The sequence below is a fragment of the Cebidichthys violaceus genome, unplaced genomic scaffold (assembly GCF_023349555.1).
Source record: "Cebidichthys violaceus isolate CVI_PGR_0920_01 unplaced genomic scaffold, fCebVio1.0.p SCAF_1, whole genome shotgun sequence".
NCBI lineage: Eukaryota > Metazoa > Chordata > Actinopteri > Perciformes > Stichaeidae > Cebidichthys > Cebidichthys violaceus.
The window spans coordinates 20854401-20871901 of record NW_027176262.1 but is presented as its reverse complement, the minus strand read 5'-3'; the positions used below and the strand labels follow the sequence as shown (position 1 = coordinate 20871901).

Below are 17501 nucleotides of genomic sequence, written 5' to 3'. Positions count from 1 at the left end.
CATGCTGTTTCAGGTTAGCCTTTTTAACTCAAGTTTTATCTCTCCTCTTGCAGACATATCACAGAAGGAACAATTAATATGGTTATAATGCTCTAGTCAGTACATTAAGGGTCCTTATAGCTGATGAGGTATATTAAGTTGTACTTCCATCTATTGGCCAAACTGTGGTACTGTGCATCAATAGAGGGGGAATATTCTTTTTGTTGGTTAAAAAAACAAAACACTATGTTACAAAATGTTGTTTATTCAAATCTGTAATCCATGAAAGCAGTTAATAAAAAATATTCAACATGAAGACAGACATTAATGTAAGAGAATGCCATCAATGTGGGCTCTGGGTGCAAGAGTGCTTGAGACAAGAACATAAAAAGATTGCCTTTATCTTTCTGTATTCATACTATACTACCTAAGGCACGTTTTGCATCAAATATTGTAATTTCCTATGTTCCCCTGTAACACTTTCATTATTCCTCAAACATCACGAGACAGTTATTCATCCAAACTATGTACTGGCATTAAATAATGCTGCTGAGAATTTATGTTAGCTGTAACAATTCCTCTGGTGTAAAAAAAAAAAAAGGATGTTAGTGCTGCGCATATTTGATCAAAGAAACAGCATAGTGGTAGAAAATATATGAAATGTTAAGAATACAATGATTATGAATATAATTAATGAGCTCAAAATAAAACAAATATATTTTCATACATGTGTGTATGTAGCGAGAATTATTTCAGCCATTAGAAAAACAAACTTCATTTTAAAAACATCCTATTTTAGAAATGCAAACATTTGGGAATTACATTTAAATGTATGCACTTTAAAAATGATGAATACTAGATTCTGTGTTTACTACAGTGAAATGCATATTAGGAATACAGCAAAGGAAATTTGACATTTATCAATGCCACTTTAAGATTCCAATATCAGACCAAATATCATTCAGTGAAATACACAGATGCGCATATCAATCCCGAAAGGAGATTATAGTATATACTCAGAGTCCACCCCCTGCTCTGTGGTCCTGCAAGATTAGAAAAGACAATAGAAATTGAGTCCAATTATAAGCTGTTGTTCATGTCCAGACAGACATTGAGCAGAGACGCAGAGACAGGGCAGCTCTGTGGAGAAACTGCCTCCTCTGTCTGTGTGCCAGCCTCTGATGCAGCCGTTTGAGCTGAGTCTGCAGGTGGCTTGCTTGGGTCACACTCTGAAGAACTTACTATTTTGATAGTGATCTGGGACTCATCTTTACCCAAACTGCGAGGGGAGTCTGGTGAGGAGACCTTGGCGAGAAGCTGCAAGTGGTCCTGTTCAGAGCCAGTTTCGAAGCTAACGCTCTTACATAACCCGCACAGACTCTGTCGCGTCTCCTCCAGGTTGTGCTCCAGATCGGTTCGCTCGTGCAGCAGCCGATCTTTCTGACTTTTCTGTAGAGAGAATAACAGTTAAGTAAGTACATTCACTTCCTCGACTCCTTATCATAACGTGCCTTTTTTTTGGCAAAAAAACCTGAAGATAACTGTGAAATGAAAGGGTCACTCAATGGAGCAAAGCAAATATTTAGTCAGACAGGATCGTAATTATTTTTTGTCTGTTTCTTTGTTCATGCTTCTTACTCTTTCCTTTATGTTCCTTCATCAGTCTACAGTATCTAAAATAAATAAATCTACTAAATCTTCTAAATCTACCATTCAACTTTCTACAGGTGATACAGAATTTACACCCAGGTAATATCTATTAAAGACGGGACAAGATGCGTTCACTTGCTGTAAAAAGTTGTTTTTGTCTTGTGCTCCTCACTCAGACTTTGAACTTTTGAGTACAGTGGATAGTAAGTGCACCTTTTGGTCTGATCTGCTTATATAACCCTGCCATTTAGCAGTGCAGCAAAGGCTACCATACAGATATTTTGCAATACTTTTTCAGTAGATACATTCTCTAGGATTTGTGCTCCAATTACGTAGCATACAGACCTCTGTTGCTTTTTTGTTATGGCAAATGAATAAGAGGTGAAAGGAGGGGTGGAGGCACTTTTTTTTCGGAAGACAAAAGTACTTCCATCAAAATTGCTGCAGTTCATACTGGTCATAAATAGAGGACGATAATGGTTACAAGGACAGAAAATTCAATCATATCATGTTTGCCAACATGTTAAGAATAACAGACGTATTAAAGGGAACTTACCAGTCTTTTGATTTCACATTCTAGCTGGTATATGCTGTCTAGTTTCCTCTTTCGGCAGCGCTGTGCAGCCACACGGTTTTTGCTTCGTCGACGAACATCATGGACAAATTCAAGCTGATCTTGAGTCAAGTCATGGTGTCTCAGAAGCTGCTGGAAGGCACTCCGGCTCAGGGCTGAGATCTGCTCCACGGGGAATGGGAGCTGAATCTGTTGAGTACAGTGTTTAAGAGTTAGACGTATTCTACTTAATATCTTAAACTATCAAAAAACAAATATCAGCTGTGAATCAAAATGACCTCTGCTGCTCTTTTGTTGTTGGCTTCAGTATCTCCATCTGTGTCCAGCTCCGAGTCGTCCCCAGAGTTGAGCGAGGAGGACATGTAGGGGCTCTTCTCTGACTGGGACAGGCTGTCAGCGTGTGGGGCCGGGTCATCACCTGTCCCAAAGTCCCTGAGGAAGGGACAGTCTCCTACACTGGAGCTCAGGTCCAGCTGCTTAAGCCAATGAAAGTCTGATGCTTTTGCCATATGGTGTTGGTCCACTGGTTCCAACGGGAGTGGTTGAGCCTGAGATGGACATAGGTCGGACCAAAATCCCTTTGCCAGATGTTCAGCTACCTCCCTCTCCACGCTGCTTCTCTCCCCGTTTTCCTCTTCGTGACTTAGGGCAGATAGTGTAGGGTCTGTAAGATCACCTTCCATTTTCTGTTCACAGCCAGCCTCACTCTGCTCTAATAACTCATGGCAATCATCCGCCCCTGATGTGTTGAGTGGACATGAACCAGGGTTGCAGTCGGTTTCAGCACCAAGCGTCTCCACAGTCTGCTTAACTTCTCTGCCTGCTGGCTCAATGAGTTCTGGCAGATTCACATCCCCTGGGGTAGACAGCTCACAGGGTAAGCCACAATCTGCCAAACTCAACTCACTTTGATTACACACATCTATCTCTAAACTTTCTGTCTCACAGAACTGAGAGGAATGATCTGCTTTGTCAGAGTCTGGGCATGGCAAAGACAACATGGGGCACACGCCATTGGCTGTTAACTCCAAAGATAATGGGGGCATTTGTGGCCCACAATTCTCCAAACAAAAGTGCTCTTCCCCACTGTTCGTCTGACCCTGTGCACTCTCAGGACACTGTGATGGGAAATCTGTTTGTTCATCCCCTCGTGAAGGCACTGAGCTGTGTGACTCCGATGATTTTGGTTGGCTGCTTTCTGCGCTGGGGCTAAAACTGGCACTGGGATCTCGGCTCAGACAACAGGCTCTACGCCTGACCTCTTGTGACGTTCTTTTGCCTTCAGAAAACTTTGGGATGAGGAAATCAAAGCATGCCGACTCCAAATCATGAAATCCTAAAAACTCAGCACTGCTGTGAATGGCACGAATGTTTTCTTTGGTGAAGGGTAGCTTTGATGTGTAGGCAAATTGAAGCAAAGCTTCGAACCCTGCAATGGTCACCTGTAGAGAAACAGATGCAGCAAATTGTTGAGGTACCATAACACGTACACCATAAACAATAAACTACTGTACAGTAAAATACAATTTGATCATACTATAAAGGTGACCAGCTAATAAAGGAACATAGGAAATGCAGATCATTAGCGTTGTTTCATACATGCCCTGAAATGTATAATTCATGTAGCCTATACTACAGTATAGAGATCAGTGGGTACCACACATCCATCAAAAATCAACAAAGCTCAAAACAGCACAGTGCTATATCATTCCCTGCAGGGTTGACAAATATATTGTTGTCAAAGACATTGTGATGTACATATGTGCACAGGCATGAGTCACACTGCAAGAGCTGCCAATTGGACCAATAGTCATGTTACACAAAAACATCTAGTGCTGGACAAAACAAATATTGCAGTGTCTGCATTTTCCATGGCCCATCTTGCAGAAAAGCTTTCTAGTCCACGCGTTGTAACATTTTAGCCATTCACAAAATGAACTTGGCAGACTTTCATTAATGAGCTCTCTTCTTTCAGGATGCCCAAAGTGCATTATTGACATTGTTAACATTTTCCACACATCATTCAGATGAACAGCAGGACACCGACCTCATCAGGCAAGGTGATGATGGGATTCTGTCTTGTGACATTGGCAACCTTGCTGTGAAAGTAGACACTGCAGGAAGCCAAGACAGAGCAGTGGGCCCGGAAACTCCTGTTTTCTACCACCACCGTCACATCACACAGAACATCCTGCTGCCTCTGATCATCCAGACACTGGAGAACATGGGCGCTGTGCACTGCAGACTCAAAGGTGAACACTGACATGCGAGGAGCTTGGACCGACATGGTTCAAAAAGCTCAGCCTGTGTGACAGAGGGAGCAGGGTGAAGTCAATAAGCATCACGATCATACAGCATTTGTCAAAATTGACTACACTACTGGTTCTAGCTGCGGTGATTAGTCAATGTTCAATCAGTCTGTTGACAAAAAACTAACCTGCAACAATTTTGCTATTTGATTGGAAAAATTGATTGAATAATCCATAGATGAATCAATGCTGAAACAACTGTTATTTGCAGCCTAAGTGGATTCAGTCCTAAGCAAAGGATGTGATATTTCTTCATATACAACCACCAAGCACATTTATATGGTGAGTTAGCGTTTCAAGAAATCTGATCTGCTTCTTAATGGCATTACTGAAATAACTCAAAACATACAAAAGGGTGTTATACAATTATGTAAAACTACTGCAATGTAACATTACTTTTTGTTACTGTCTATTACCACAATAACAAGTTACATAATTAATGCTTCGTTATGGGCAGTCAAATGTTCTACCCTGAAGCAAGACACTGTCCCTTCTCATTCAAAGCGATTACATGCTCCAACCTGACTCAATGATGGTGGAGCTAAATACAATAACGTATGTTAACATTGTACTGACTGGGTTAAAGAATTAGCTACACAGCTGTCTGACGAAGCGTAACTAGCGAGCCGACAGTTAGGTGCCGAGTCAACGTTACAGCAGCCAGGACACATTTCACTTTAACTTGGGCAGCAAGTTATAATGCTGACTCATGTTTAGCGAAGTTACACAACTGGGCCTGCAGGAGAGGCGCAACCAACAATAGCTACATTTACGACAAGCCCTCTGTTATTAACGACTGACAACATTTTCATTTAGATACAAATGTAATGGTCGAAAATGATATCTAAACGGAATGGCTTTACGCTAGGCTAGGTTAGCGGTAACTACTGTACCGAGCGATAACACCTTCCTGTTGTTGGCTAAAATACAAAATATTCCTAAACAGTCATTTTAATAATTTATAAAAGGCCAAATGTTTACGGACCTGTTACGTCAGCTTGATAACACTGCCATTGGGGAGTTTAGAGTAGAGACGTTTCTGGACATCCGGAACCCGACTTTCCTCTCGTCATGTGACAATTTGGACCAGGAAAAACTGTCAGCACTTACTGCGCATGCTCAGTGCAAGCACCCAAAGAGCCAGGCGAGACGGGGATAAAAATCCAATTTTGAAGCATTTCATTATGATTTCATTACATGACATTGATAAAAATAGACATATAAATATGTTTTACAAATGATGTTCCACCAACATTTCATTTGCCTCCTGAAATTGATTTTTGTAATAAGAACAAATCCAACACCACAATCTGTTTAATGTCCATTCTGACTTTCATTGCACACCTTGCAATATTCAGTGAGTGTGAGAAACATAAAACTGGTCCTGTTTATTACTTGAAACACTGTGAAATCCTTGTGATGAAAACTTTGTGTCAAATGTTCCTTCTGTATAATCAATAAAATGTCATCACAGCCCAGTTTGAGTCACAAACAAATCTGGTTGGTTAACTGATCCCTTATACTGTGGAGCAGAAGCAGCACGTTGGCTTGGTGGATTTCCTGAGTAGTGAAGCACCGTTCGATTAGAGGATTCTTTCATAGAAGAGGAGGTAGGCTTGGCAACTCTGGACTTTACTCTCGCTCACAGGTTGAACACTTGTGTCACTGATATGGAACCAGGATCCTCTGGGTGGCTCTACATGTCCTGAAGGAGAAGTGATAAGTTAGTGGAGGGATAGATAAAACATTAGAATCAAGTCATTATTCTATTCATTGTCATGCCAGAGTACACCTGCCTTCAGCTGTCAGTCCATTGGATGAGGGTTTATGGCACTCGGATCGCGCTTTCACATACGCTGTGTAATGACCTGACCTCATTGTTCCGCTGTGCTCTACGATGCCGTACAAACTGTACAAAATTTGAGTATCTCCCTCTGTCAAGTTCTGTTTGGAAAAAACTTTTGTTAATGCCCAGACTACAATAAAACAATGATACATTTACAAATAAGTTCATTGATAATTAATAAAAGCTGTTAATCCCAATATTTACCTTGCATTTAAACGCACAAAAGGGAGCTAGATCCAGTATCAGGGGGAAATGAACATGTCTGTTCACCTTACAAATACTGTATCCATTCTAGAGGAAAACAACAAAAGTATCATTAAAAAATCCATTAATGGAAGTGTTTCACTGCATTTGAAAATACAAAAAAAAGATCAAAACTAAACAAGGTGTTATTTTCTTTAGTTGGTTCACAGCTGAGTGAATAACACAGCTTGACTGACAGGATCAAAGGTGTACACGTGCTGAAATTTTCGTCAACTGTCTTACCTGTTGAAACCGTTTTAAATGAAGGGTAAGCACTGGTGGGGGAGAAGAGATCAGCATTTGCTTTAAGGCATCAGTGTAGACATTCTTCTTGGATCCTAATCAAAGCACAAATAAAGAAGATGAACTTCATTGATTCCAAAATGTAAAAGTGAGTCGTTTCGAGAAAACGAAGCAGCAAAACATTAATTATTTGTGATACTGCATTGCACAAAAAAAGTCAGTCAGACACATTTCACATACCTCCAGCTTTGACTTTGTTTGGCTGCCGTTTAGTGCAGGTAACACATAGCAAGCTGTTGTTCTGCGTGAGGGTTTCCACTTCTGTGAAGTGAAAAAGGCACGACTGCACTGAACACCCCTGTTTCTCAGGGGCTGTTCTGGTAGCCAGTGTGCGGAAGGCCAGCTCCGGGTCCTGACTTACTACAGTGTACTCTTTAGCCTCCAGTGGCTCATCTTCACTCTCCATAGTTGCATCTACAGCATTAGGTTCTTCTATGAAGGCATCATCCAGGGTTACTTTCTCGATTTCACTCACCAGCTGTGTGTCTTCTGTTTCCAGATCCATGTCAGATATTTTGTCATCGTCTAAGATACTGTCCTTTGACTGCTGCTCATCAGATAAGACAGTGAACCGGTTGTTGACCGATGACGTAGCCAGTGAGTCGCAGTCTATCACTGAATCCTCATCATCCTCCTCTTTGTCCTTCTTCTCCTGGACTGGGTCGAGGTTCTTCTGGTCCGGCTCAGACACACTGATTTGTGCAGGATTCCCCTCACTTAGTGAGGCTTCTTCATGTGTTGCAGTGTCAGCATTTTCCCTGTCCTTTGCATCTGCAGTAGGATCGGTCTGTTCACTCTCTGTGTGGCTCGGAGAGGAGAGATTGTCCAAAGTGACTCTGCCCTCAATCTTCTGCTGCCTCTTTTGATGCTTTAAGACAAGAAAAGGAAACAAAACAAACTATTTTCTTTGTTCTGCACAATTATTCAATATGCATCCATCAAAATGATGAATTATGGCAAAAGGAAGAAACTGTATCTGTTCAGTGAGGTACCTTTGACTGCTTCTTTGCTTGTTTCTTTGCTTTCTTCTGCTGGTACTTGCTGCCAGACCCGGTGGGAATGTCATCATTCCCGTTTGTCAAAGCAGGGCTGTTTCTGTCATCCTGGCTCGACTCACTGGTGTTCTGAACTGCTTTTTTCTGGTTCTTCTTTCTGTATGCCTGAAAGATGTAGTCACAAGAGGGTACATGCGTGCAACACAAATAAAACATGAACAAGTAATTGCTCGACGAAAAACAATCTTTACCTCATCGGAAACCGGAAGGGAAAGGTCCAAAAACATCTCTGTGACTACAGACACCTGCAAATTCAAAGCAGTGGTTATTTAGCTCGACATCGACATAATACCGACAGGTAATCCTACATTTTTCTCCACAATACATACCGTTTTACACTGCTGACACATTATAGTGCTGGTCGTTTCCCCACCAAAAACTTTGTCGACAACGTTTTTTGGAAATCCATTTTTTTCGTACTCTGAAATCAGAACTTAATTGTTAGAGGGCCAAATTTAACTATTAGGTGTACCTATATTGTATACTTTACTTTTATTTAAGTATAATTTATAGACCGGTTACTTACCTTTAACAAGTGTTTTCAGCTGCTCTCCATCTGTGCCTTTTCTAGATTCTTTCAACGCCTCCATGATCCCTGAGCCTACTCTCTGTAGATACAAAAGACAATCTTTAAATGATAAAAAAATAACCTTTTGATAAACCATGCAGAGGAACTCTTGTAGACATAAGATGTACAAAATGTTCACAGAATCTTCATCATTTCAGCCTCTTAACACTGATTGCATTCTTATAAAAACTCCACTCTGTGAAAATGAACCACGCTATCGGAGAACCTTTCTGGGAGAGCAAAATCCCCGAGGTCATTAAATGAGAGGGAACAAGTGCTATTTAGCCACGAGTCTTTGCATTTCACACATAACATGTCCTCGACTAAATTTAGAATCTGAATGACTTGGTGACAAGAAGCCTGAAACAAGAAATGTAAGTGCACAGCGCAATACAAATCAGCTGGTTTACAAGCAATGTATTCCACAGCAGTACTGTTCTGCTGTCAATACATTACACAGCCATGTAACACATAGCCACTTGGACAGCTACAGAGTCCATTTCAATTGTAAATATGTCCCCAATGTGAGATATAGAGAGATTTATACTTTGATCTCCTCCGCTCGCATCCCATCCAGAAGGTAGCGCAGCAGCTCCTGGCTATCTTGCTGCTGAAATCCTTTGAACCTGGCAGCCCTGCAGAAATGAGATGAGACAATGAGCAACACTAGATGCAGTGATAATAGGAAGTACATTTTAAGCGCTGCGCTCCACCTCAACTTGTAGTTGCACTCACTTTTTACAAACTTGTGTGAACAACTCCCGCGGTGTTACCACACCCTTCTTGGATTCCTGGATCTCATTGAGTAGTTGACGCATAGCCAAAGTCAGGGAGCCAGGCTGGCCTAACTGCATGACAATAGGTGCCTGCACACATAATACAAACAAGTCTTTAAGTAATAAACAGTGTAAATTAAAGCATTATCTTTACAGTTAAAAACAAACATAAAAAAAAAGAAAGAATGGTAACACACCAGGTCCGAGGAGGCAACAGGTTTAATGTTAAGACTGATATTCTCCTCTGTCACTTTGTTGAGAGTCTGTCTTAAGAGCTGTGTTTGAGATAGATTCTGGAAAACACAATGACAACAATTAAGAATAACTCACAACTATAATTTACAACTTCTCTCATTTAAATTCAAGACTGGCATCTCATGAGGCACCATCTTACCTGAATGACTGCATTGAAGAAACATGTGTTTCCCAGGTTGCTCAGCCCCTTTACTGAAACACCACCGCAGTCTTCAGATGTGCCAGACTTTTTTGATATCCCAACACTCTCTTTCTTGGCGTTTCTCTTTTGATGGCCCTTCTTTTCATTGTCCTCAGTTCCCTCTGCCTTTACAGTCTCTGTCTTCTGATCAACTTCCAAAAAGCTGTTTTCTTCCTTCACTCCTAAATAACCAAACACAACATGGTGGACACGGTGATAGAGACATGTAATTCCAATACTACAGTTTGACTAAAAAAAAAAACAACTAGATGGACTTACTGTTCTGTGGTTTCTTGATGGGATCTGCAGAAGTTTGCTTTTTTAGGCTGGTCACCAGCTGAGCCAAATGTCCGGTTCTGGAGTACTGGACTTCATCATCACACATGTAACACCTGCAAGTTTGGAAAAACATGAATAAAGACTGAGTACTTCTCATTTCAAACACAACTCTGTGATTAACACACCACAGCAACATACTCACCACACACTCCAGTTGTCCAAACTGATTACCAAGTAATGTGGATCTGACCGAGGAGTCTCATAATGTTTAATGGAATGCTGGTTCTCGGAGTTTCGTCCACATCCCTGGTAGAAATGCATCTGGTTATTTAGCAAAAAGTCACTTCATGCACTTTAAAAATTGTAATGATAAATGGGTCGAATGAACTCACTATATGGCCACATTTCAAGCACATCCATATGGCTATTGTTTCCTTTTCCTCTTCGGAGTCTTGTGGCACGGTGGTGCTGGTATTTTCTTTATTTTCTTCATGCTTACAATCCTGGCAACTCGTCCAATCAGAATTCCCTGAGAGTTTCTTTAGAAGAGTTTGGTCTGTTCCCTTTTTTATATGCCTGCAGGATGGACCTATGAAGATATAAAACACACATAATGCGGTAAATTCACCCTAGGCCTTCTGCAGGTTGTCATATGACATGAAGATGGTGATATATTATTTTGTATTTGCCTAACTTATGATACATTCTTTACCTGCCAGGTCAATGTCGTCGTCCTCTCTGGAGCTCTTGTCCTTCCCCCTTTTCTTTCCCATTTTCACCTAACGTTAAACACAATCATAGATGCATGCAAATCAGACACAGCAGTCACATGTGGTTTGACTAATGACGTTAGCTAAACAGAATTATAATGCTGCTTAACACAATTGAGCGCCAGTACATTCAGTGCCAGAAGCAAACAACACGTAATGTAACGTTTAAGTCAATGCCCACTTACTGTCACAGACGGAGCCTAAAACCTTCACGGTTTACACTTTCGTTAACTTTGTATAGATGAATTCTCTCATCCGGACACAACTGAAAAGGAGTAAGAAAAGGTGTCCACAAAGTTTCGACTTCGCGAAAAAACAATGCCCTGATTTGGCAAAAAATAAATCCCAGCTGACACATGCAGACAACAGAGGAACAGAAATGTGACGGTACCGCTGTTTCGCTACGTGTGTTTCCTGTGTGCGTCGCTTGAAGCAGTCCGAGTGGAAACAACGCTCGATTACCACCGTGCTGTACTAGTAGTGTGACTGCAGAACTTGTCCAGGTGTGTCTTCTATGTTAAGAACCTCATGTATATAACTTAGATAAATATATTTGTTTAATGTTATACGCTTGACAAGACTTTGAGGGACACAAATTGAATGTGGAGACAGAAAGCCGTTTGACTGTGATTGTTTATGGTGAAGATCGACGTTCTAGTTCGCCTTTATCAGTATGTCTTGCTTAGAGTGGGGTGAGTCTCAGCTTGCAGAGATAGAGCTGCTGACCAGTATGTTTCCCACCCGGGAGGAGCTGGAGATCACAGACCAGCTGGCACTAGCTGAGCTCAGGGACTATGTGGAGGGCTCAGCTTCAACACACAGCCCCTCTTCTTCCAGACCTCAGTTTTTCATCAAACAGAAGCTGGACACTGCAAGCATGGAGAGGGTAACTGAATAACCGACTGTCATATCATTGGGATTTAAATATGTCCCAAAACATAATTATTTTCTTATTGTGTTGCTCCACTCAGACGGATGTCGTTCTATCCTGTGCTTATCCATCTGAATATCCCAGTGTGTTACCAGAGATTACAGTCCGGTAAGTCAATGTCCACATGTGATGTGTGGTAAAGGTGAGGAACTCTTCACATGCAAAACCAGAACTTATACAACTAATTTGCTTAGTTTATAGTAATTATAAAATGGGCAAAATTTAGTTTTCCATATGTGAAAAGGGGCCAGTTATGAAATAAGAAATCCGCTACTGCAATTTGACAGCTTACAATAATTGAAACATTTTATAAAACTTCTATATCAAGAAGACATTAATAACTCAAGCACACCCGTTTCAACTTTAACATTCTGTTGGGAAAAAAAAACTTTCATTCCATAAGTTGCAAAGCCTGAACTGCAAAAGAAGCCAAGGATGATTGTGTTGTTGGAAGTTAAGGAATGCATGATTCAATATAGATAACATGAGGTAGATGTGGACTGTACACTTCATGAATTTGTTGAGCAGTAACTTTAATTTGTCTTTTTTTTTCTTTTACAAAATCAAAGGGGTGGGATGACACATATCAATCTCTGTTGATGAGTAGTGGAAATCGCTGCTTGTGTGGGAAAATACGTCTCGGGTTATCGTCATGTGCACATTTTTTTAGATGGCCAGTATCTGACACAAATCATAAATCTAATTATCATAATCAAGATGAATAAACTTAAACTTAAAATCTTGCCTAGAGATCTGGTATAGAAGAGGTTATGTATATGTACTGTATATCACAACGCACACTACTGCAACAGCATTAAAGAAAAAACACATCTTTAAGTAGCTTCCAGAGAATTTATTTATATTGATTAGTAAACCTATCAACCTCTTGAATATCTGTTGTAGTGCAAATCTTAGCTTCTTCAAGATTTCTATTCAAAGTTTTTGTTCTCTGGGATGGAAACTTCCAACTCCAAATTCCCTTGAGTGTTTTCTGAATCCTTCCGTTGTATTCGTGCATTAGGTGTGCCGGTCTCAGCAGGGCCCAGCAGACAAAGCTCCACACAGATCTTAATGCATACCTCATGGAAAACTGCCAGGGAGAAGTATGTGTGCTCTCCGCTGTAGACTGGGTGAAAGACAACCTGCAGCTCGTCATTAATAAGAGCTTATCAGCATCAACGGCTTCTACGAAAGAGTCTTCCTCTCCACGGCCACAGGAAGTGTTCAGCCGACTGTGGATTTACAGCCACCACATCTACAACAAGACGAAAAGGAAGAACATCTTGGAGTGGTCCAAGGAGCTGGGTCTGTCAGGGTTTAGCATGCCTGGGAAGCCTGGTATTGTGTGCGTGGAAGGTCCTCATTCTACCTGCGAGGAGTTCTGGTCCAGGTATCTTAAGTGTTGTTATTTTTAGCCGTTGATGTTACAGCCAGAAGCCTGCTGAGGTCCCAGGTTTATTATTTTTCCAAACTTTTTTCCCCATTTCACAGAGTGAAGGTCCTGACATGGAAGAAGATCATGATTCGACATAGAGAGGATATTCCCCTTGATCGTAAAGGCGAGGACAGCAGGGCTGTTGAAAGTATAGACTCCCTGCGCAAATTCACTGGCTTTGAAGAGGCAATGTTTGACCCCCATGGGAACAGAGGTAATCACATGGACCTTGGGCAGCTCTACCAGTTCTTAAATGAGAAAGGCTGTTGTGACGTCTTTCAGATGTATTTTGGCATTGAAGGGAGGTAATGTTAAGATCTACGGACAATAGATATACAGTATATACTGGTGCCTTGTCATTGAAGTCGCTTAAGTGTTAACTTAAAAATTGATTCCTTAATTACTGTTTTAGTTTTTGTATTAACATACAAGCACATAAATAAATTGTAAGCTTGTGGTCACATGTCCCTGAAATAACTGAATAAGCTTTTCATAGATGTTGCTCAGTCGTTACACATGGGACGTCATTGGGATAAAAGGCAGAAAGAACATTTCTGCTATTTCGAGAAACTAAAACTAATTTTTAGCTAATAAGCAAGGTTTTCAAACTAAAGCATTAAAGAGATGTTTATCAGAGAGGTTTGATGAGGTACTCAGTTATATTTGCAATTTTAATACCCCTTCAAGGATCACACCTTGCCCTAGGTGTTTGTTTCCTCAAATGGCACCAAGTTGTATTACTACCAGGCTATTATAGGATTTTCAGGTCTGATACCACAATAATAATTGGACAACATAGTCAACAATTTGGTAGATATCTGTTTTTGAAATCTGTTGATTTTCCTCTTATGAATTATAGATAACATAACCGTGGAAAGACTCTCTCCAATTTTCTTTGAATGATTTGTTCTTAGATAAATTGTGCATAATTGTGGATTACACTATGGTAATTAAAAAATGTGGTTATTGAAGATGAATATCATTCTCAGCCCATTGAGATGAAAATTTCAAAAAACAGTCATATAGATTTGTATGTGCATTATTACACTATATACTGCATATTCTAATTATGTAGAAATACTGAAGATTATCTCCTCAAAGGAGTATGAACCCTTGGTGAGCATTTGGGAGTTCACACTTTGTTAAAAATGAACTGATGAAACCAATGAAAATCAGCACATCGTAGAAAGCTAGTAGTAGTCATTAGTTGCAGGCACTGCATTGAATTGACTTGCAAACTTGCTAAGGCTACAATGCCCAACAGATGGCAGCATTATATAACCAAAGTTGGAAAACCTAGATGTTTCCGGTGACTTCTGGATGTTCAACCTAATACAATTCATTACCTGGATTTAAAAACAACAACAGGTTTTACCTCAATCATGATTTGGTTTAAATAATTGCAAGGGTCTTTTGAATCAAATATGATTGTAATGATTTAAAAAAATATTAAACTTTTATGAATATCAATGCAAATTAAAATGCTACTTTTATGATGTAAAATGGCAGGTGGGTTATATCTGTGGACTTTCACAACAACAAGACACTAACAAGGACGTTCTAAAATAACCCACACTCCTCTTCATTGTCTCATTTGTGCATCTGTTATAACAATGATTGAGCTTTTTAAAGTATTTATCATACAATTGGTAACTGATGAACAGATACCTGATGCAGAGATGGCCATGACGGGGGTGGCGAGCTCATTTGATTTGAGTTCCGTGTCTGCTTTGTTCTTGGGGATGCTGGTCAGCTGGTGGTCTCTTGTTCTGCTATTCCTGGTGCTACGTGTTCTCGCTGTGCCCTCAGAGAGTGGATACTCCAGTCAGACCTCTAACTTGCTTCTTCAGAACTGTTTGTTTATCGAGGAGAGCTCAACTCTCAGGTGCATCCACAACTCCGGTTTTCCCCCAGGATTTGTTACTCTAAATCAGGATGAGCAACCTCTTCAGCCCCCATCCTCTTGCGTTTCTGGGTCTAAAATCCTTTTCTCAGTAAGCATTTCTAGAGTAAGGTCTCTAGGCCGAATCAGTCAGTTGATGCCTTTATTATAGCTGCAGTGTATACGGCTATGACTACGCAGACACTAAATACATCAATTTGCATGTAAGACCATTACACAATCTCTATCACACTAACAATTATACAAACATCAACGGGCATCAACACATAAATACCAGCACATTCATTCAGTACAACTATTAAATTACAATGCATTACAATTAAAAACCTGAATCATGGTCAAATTAATGTCAACATGACAGGTTGCTCAATATCCAATTTCTTTTGCGCCATGGGGAAAATAATGATAGTCTGTGCAAGTTTTATTATGGGGACATATGAAAAACTCGGCGCTTGTTTCACAAGTTCAAAAACCTGAAAGGCCCTCTTTAGAACCAGTGTTTGACTCGTACGTTCTGGGCTACTGTAGAAACACGGTGGTGCAACATGCATCACGCAGATTCTGTAAAGAGGACCTGCTCCCTATGTAGATATGAAGGGCTCATTTTAAGTTCACGAAAACACAACAATTCTTAGTTTCAGGTTATTATACACTTAGGAAAACATAGTTATGAATATTATATTCCACTTCTGCTAATAGATCCCCCTACATTCTTTTAAGTTTTGAGCAGATCGAGAGCCTCTACTCATTAGCTCAGAGCTGAGCTGAAAAAAAGCTCTCCAATGGCCGAGGAGAAGCATTGTAAATTATCTTAAATATCAATCAAACTTCTGAGAAAGAATGAGAAAACTTAAGAGGGTGTATTTGGACAATATGTCACAATGGCGTTGATTTATCTAAAACTTTTACCGCTTGTTTAAAAAGAATCTAAGTGGTTTCAGACAAACAGTTATACTGGCCTGGGAGCAGCAGGATATACAATAATGAAGATGCCTAGAAATCATAGCATGCAAACATGTTCTTGAATATCAAAATACTTAACAAAGATATATCAAACACAAGTACACAAGGATTATGACGCATTACCTTGACACATAAATTAATCAAATCATTTGATGAATATTTGTATAGCTTTGCATTACTAAAAATGTTAGCCATGCTTTTTTTCTAGTGTAATATTTTACTCCACACCGTTAATTTGGTTCATTCCCTGCACAGATAACCACAATAGATATACAGAACATCAGATGACACATCCTAAAGAGTTACTTGAAAGTGCCAATGTACTAATTCAAAGGAAATGTCTTGAGTAATGTTTGTCTGTCCCAAAATCGTGTAGTGCTCTTTTGGCTACTGTTGCACATTTTGAATGTCCTTCATTCCTTGGTTAAGTGAACTGATGAGTAGCACTTGTGATGGTCCATCATGTGATATTGACATTGCCAAAAATAACTCCCATTCTAACTAAAGTCATAATTAATTTGTGCCTCGAGGTATGATTAAGAATGGCCAAGTGGAAAATGACAACATTAGTCATAGCCAGAGCAGGCTATAACATTAGTCATAGCCAGCTGCTACCTCCATCAGAGGTTCATTGCTGATATCTACCTGCCAGATGTATCCATAATGTTGTTTCTAGTAGTTTTAACTTCATTGTCTGCAATACTGATCGAGACAATGGAGCCTTTTTAGTACCTGTACTGCAGCTAGGTGCAAATCATTAGCATTGCCTCTGGTCAATACACATTGACAGGTCAAGTGTAGACCACTCCTTAGCAGCTATATATTTTCTTGTCTTTGTTATTGTAACTGACCTGCAGCTTCTGCATTCTTTATCCGTAGTTACTTACTGATAAACAAATAGTGCAGTCCAAAGGAGGTAGGATAGTGAGTTTGACACATTTATGAAATAAAACATTACCTTTTAGGGAAAGAGAGCAGAAGCACAAGGTCGTATTGTTCAGGCTCGTCATGTTACAAGATGTTTTAGGATAGACGAGTGGCTTAACACCTTGAAAGGGCGAAGAGTTCTACACTGTATATCAAATACAGATACAATGCATAGTACATACATAACACTCTAAAAACTGAGAGTCAGCACTTTAACCCGAGTCATTATTTCTTTTCATTTCTGAAGTGCAGAATTAAATCAATGGGACATGTCACTGTCCTTCAATTCACGGAGTGCGCTTGATACTTTATAGAAGTATATAGAGGCCACTTACTAATGATGATCGTCCTGCCTACCTGGACACAATGAGTTTGGGCTACATCTCAATGAGGCGGCTCAGCAGATCAAGGTTCTGCTCGGAGTATCTCAAAATCTCTGGGGTGCTTTTGTGTTTCCCCTGATCAGGGGTCTCTGCCACTCTAACATCATTATCACATGACTGCAGGGACAAGGTGGTAAAGGTTGGGGCATTGGTGGTGCTCATTTCCTTCCA

At 40.2% G+C, this 17501-nt stretch overlaps 3 protein-coding genes across 4 annotated transcripts; 1 reads left to right on the top strand and 2 right to left on the bottom strand.

The window, feature by feature from the left end:
* Window positions 1-224: 224 nt before the first annotated feature.
* On the bottom strand, window positions 225-5584 carry LOC137875356 (transcription regulator protein BACH1-like). Its single transcript, XM_068714532.1, has 5 exons — window positions 5498-5584; window positions 4251-4507; window positions 2482-3645; window positions 2186-2392; window positions 225-1428 (listed from the first exon to the last, which is right to left on the bottom strand). The coding sequence occupies exons 2-5, from the start codon at window positions 4488-4490 to the stop codon at window positions 1060-1062; spliced, it is 1980 nt and encodes a 659-aa protein (XP_068570633.1). The 5' UTR covers window positions 4491-4507; window positions 5498-5584; the 3' UTR covers window positions 225-1059.
* A 90-nt stretch (window positions 5585-5674) lies between these two features.
* usp16 (ubiquitin specific peptidase 16) lies at window positions 5675-14867 on the bottom strand. Of its 2 annotated transcripts, XM_068714507.1 has the most exons (19): window positions 14823-14867; window positions 10974-11053; window positions 10731-10797; window positions 10411-10607; window positions 10221-10324; window positions 10019-10131; window positions 9698-9921; window positions 9501-9596; window positions 9263-9393; window positions 9075-9162; window positions 8486-8567; window positions 8289-8380; window positions 8151-8204; window positions 7897-8064; window positions 7085-7772; window positions 6845-6939; window positions 6563-6649; window positions 6309-6456; window positions 5675-6217 (listed from the first exon to the last, which is right to left on the bottom strand). In XM_068714507.1, exons 3-19 carry the CDS (start codon window positions 10789-10791, stop codon window positions 6096-6098), a joined length of 2550 nt encoding a protein of 849 aa, XP_068570608.1. In that variant the 5' UTR covers window positions 10792-10797; window positions 10974-11053; window positions 14823-14867; the 3' UTR covers window positions 5675-6095. The 2 variants fall into 2 exon arrangements, with proteins under 2 accessions (XP_068570608.1, XP_068570598.1); XM_068714497.1 differs by lacking the exon at window positions 14823-14867 and having other exon boundaries at window positions 10974-11174.
* rwdd2b (RWD domain containing 2B) lies at window positions 11243-14791 on the top strand. The gene is made up of 4 exons (XM_068714519.1): window positions 11243-11674; window positions 11760-11827; window positions 12741-13109; window positions 13211-14791. The coding sequence occupies exons 1-4, from the start codon at window positions 11462-11464 to the stop codon at window positions 13461-13463; spliced, it is 903 nt and encodes a 300-aa protein (XP_068570620.1). The 5' UTR covers window positions 11243-11461; the 3' UTR covers window positions 13464-14791.
* Window positions 14868-17501: the final 2634 nt, after the last annotated feature.

Excerpts from the sequence above, each read along its gene's own strand:
- LOC137875356 (XM_068714532.1), bottom strand. The coding sequence starts at position 4,490 with ATGTCGGTCCAAGCTCCTCGCATGTCAGTGTTCACCTTTGAGTCTGCA. Across the intron at positions 3,646-4,250 it reads TCATCACCTTGCCTGATGAG|GTGACCATTGCAGGGTTCGA; the intron begins GTCGGTGTCCTG and ends GTTTCTCTACAG. Across the intron at positions 1,429-2,185 it reads AATGTGAAATCAAAAGACTG|AAAAGTCAGAAAGATCGGCT; the intron begins GTAAGTTCCCTT and ends TTCTCTCTACAG.
- usp16 (XM_068714507.1), bottom strand. The coding sequence starts at position 10,791 with ATGGGAAAGAAAAGGGGGAAGGACAAGAGCTCCAGAGAGGACGACGAC. Across the intron at positions 10,132-10,220 it reads TTGGACAACTGGAGTGTGTG|GTGTTACATGTGTGATGATG; the intron begins GTGAGTATGTTG and ends CCAAACTTGCAG. Across the intron at positions 6,457-6,562 it reads TTTGTGCGTTTAAATGCAAG|AACTTGACAGAGGGAGATAC; the intron begins GTAAATATTGGG and ends TTTTCCAAACAG.
- rwdd2b (XM_068714519.1), top strand. The coding sequence starts at position 11,462 with ATGTCTTGCTTAGAGTGGGGTGAGTCTCAGCTTGCAGAGATAGAGCTG. Across the intron at positions 11,675-11,759 it reads ACACTGCAAGCATGGAGAGG|ACGGATGTCGTTCTATCCTG; the intron begins GTAACTGAATAA and ends TGCTCCACTCAG. Across the intron at positions 13,110-13,210 it reads TGCGAGGAGTTCTGGTCCAG|AGTGAAGGTCCTGACATGGA; the intron begins GTATCTTAAGTG and ends CCCATTTCACAG.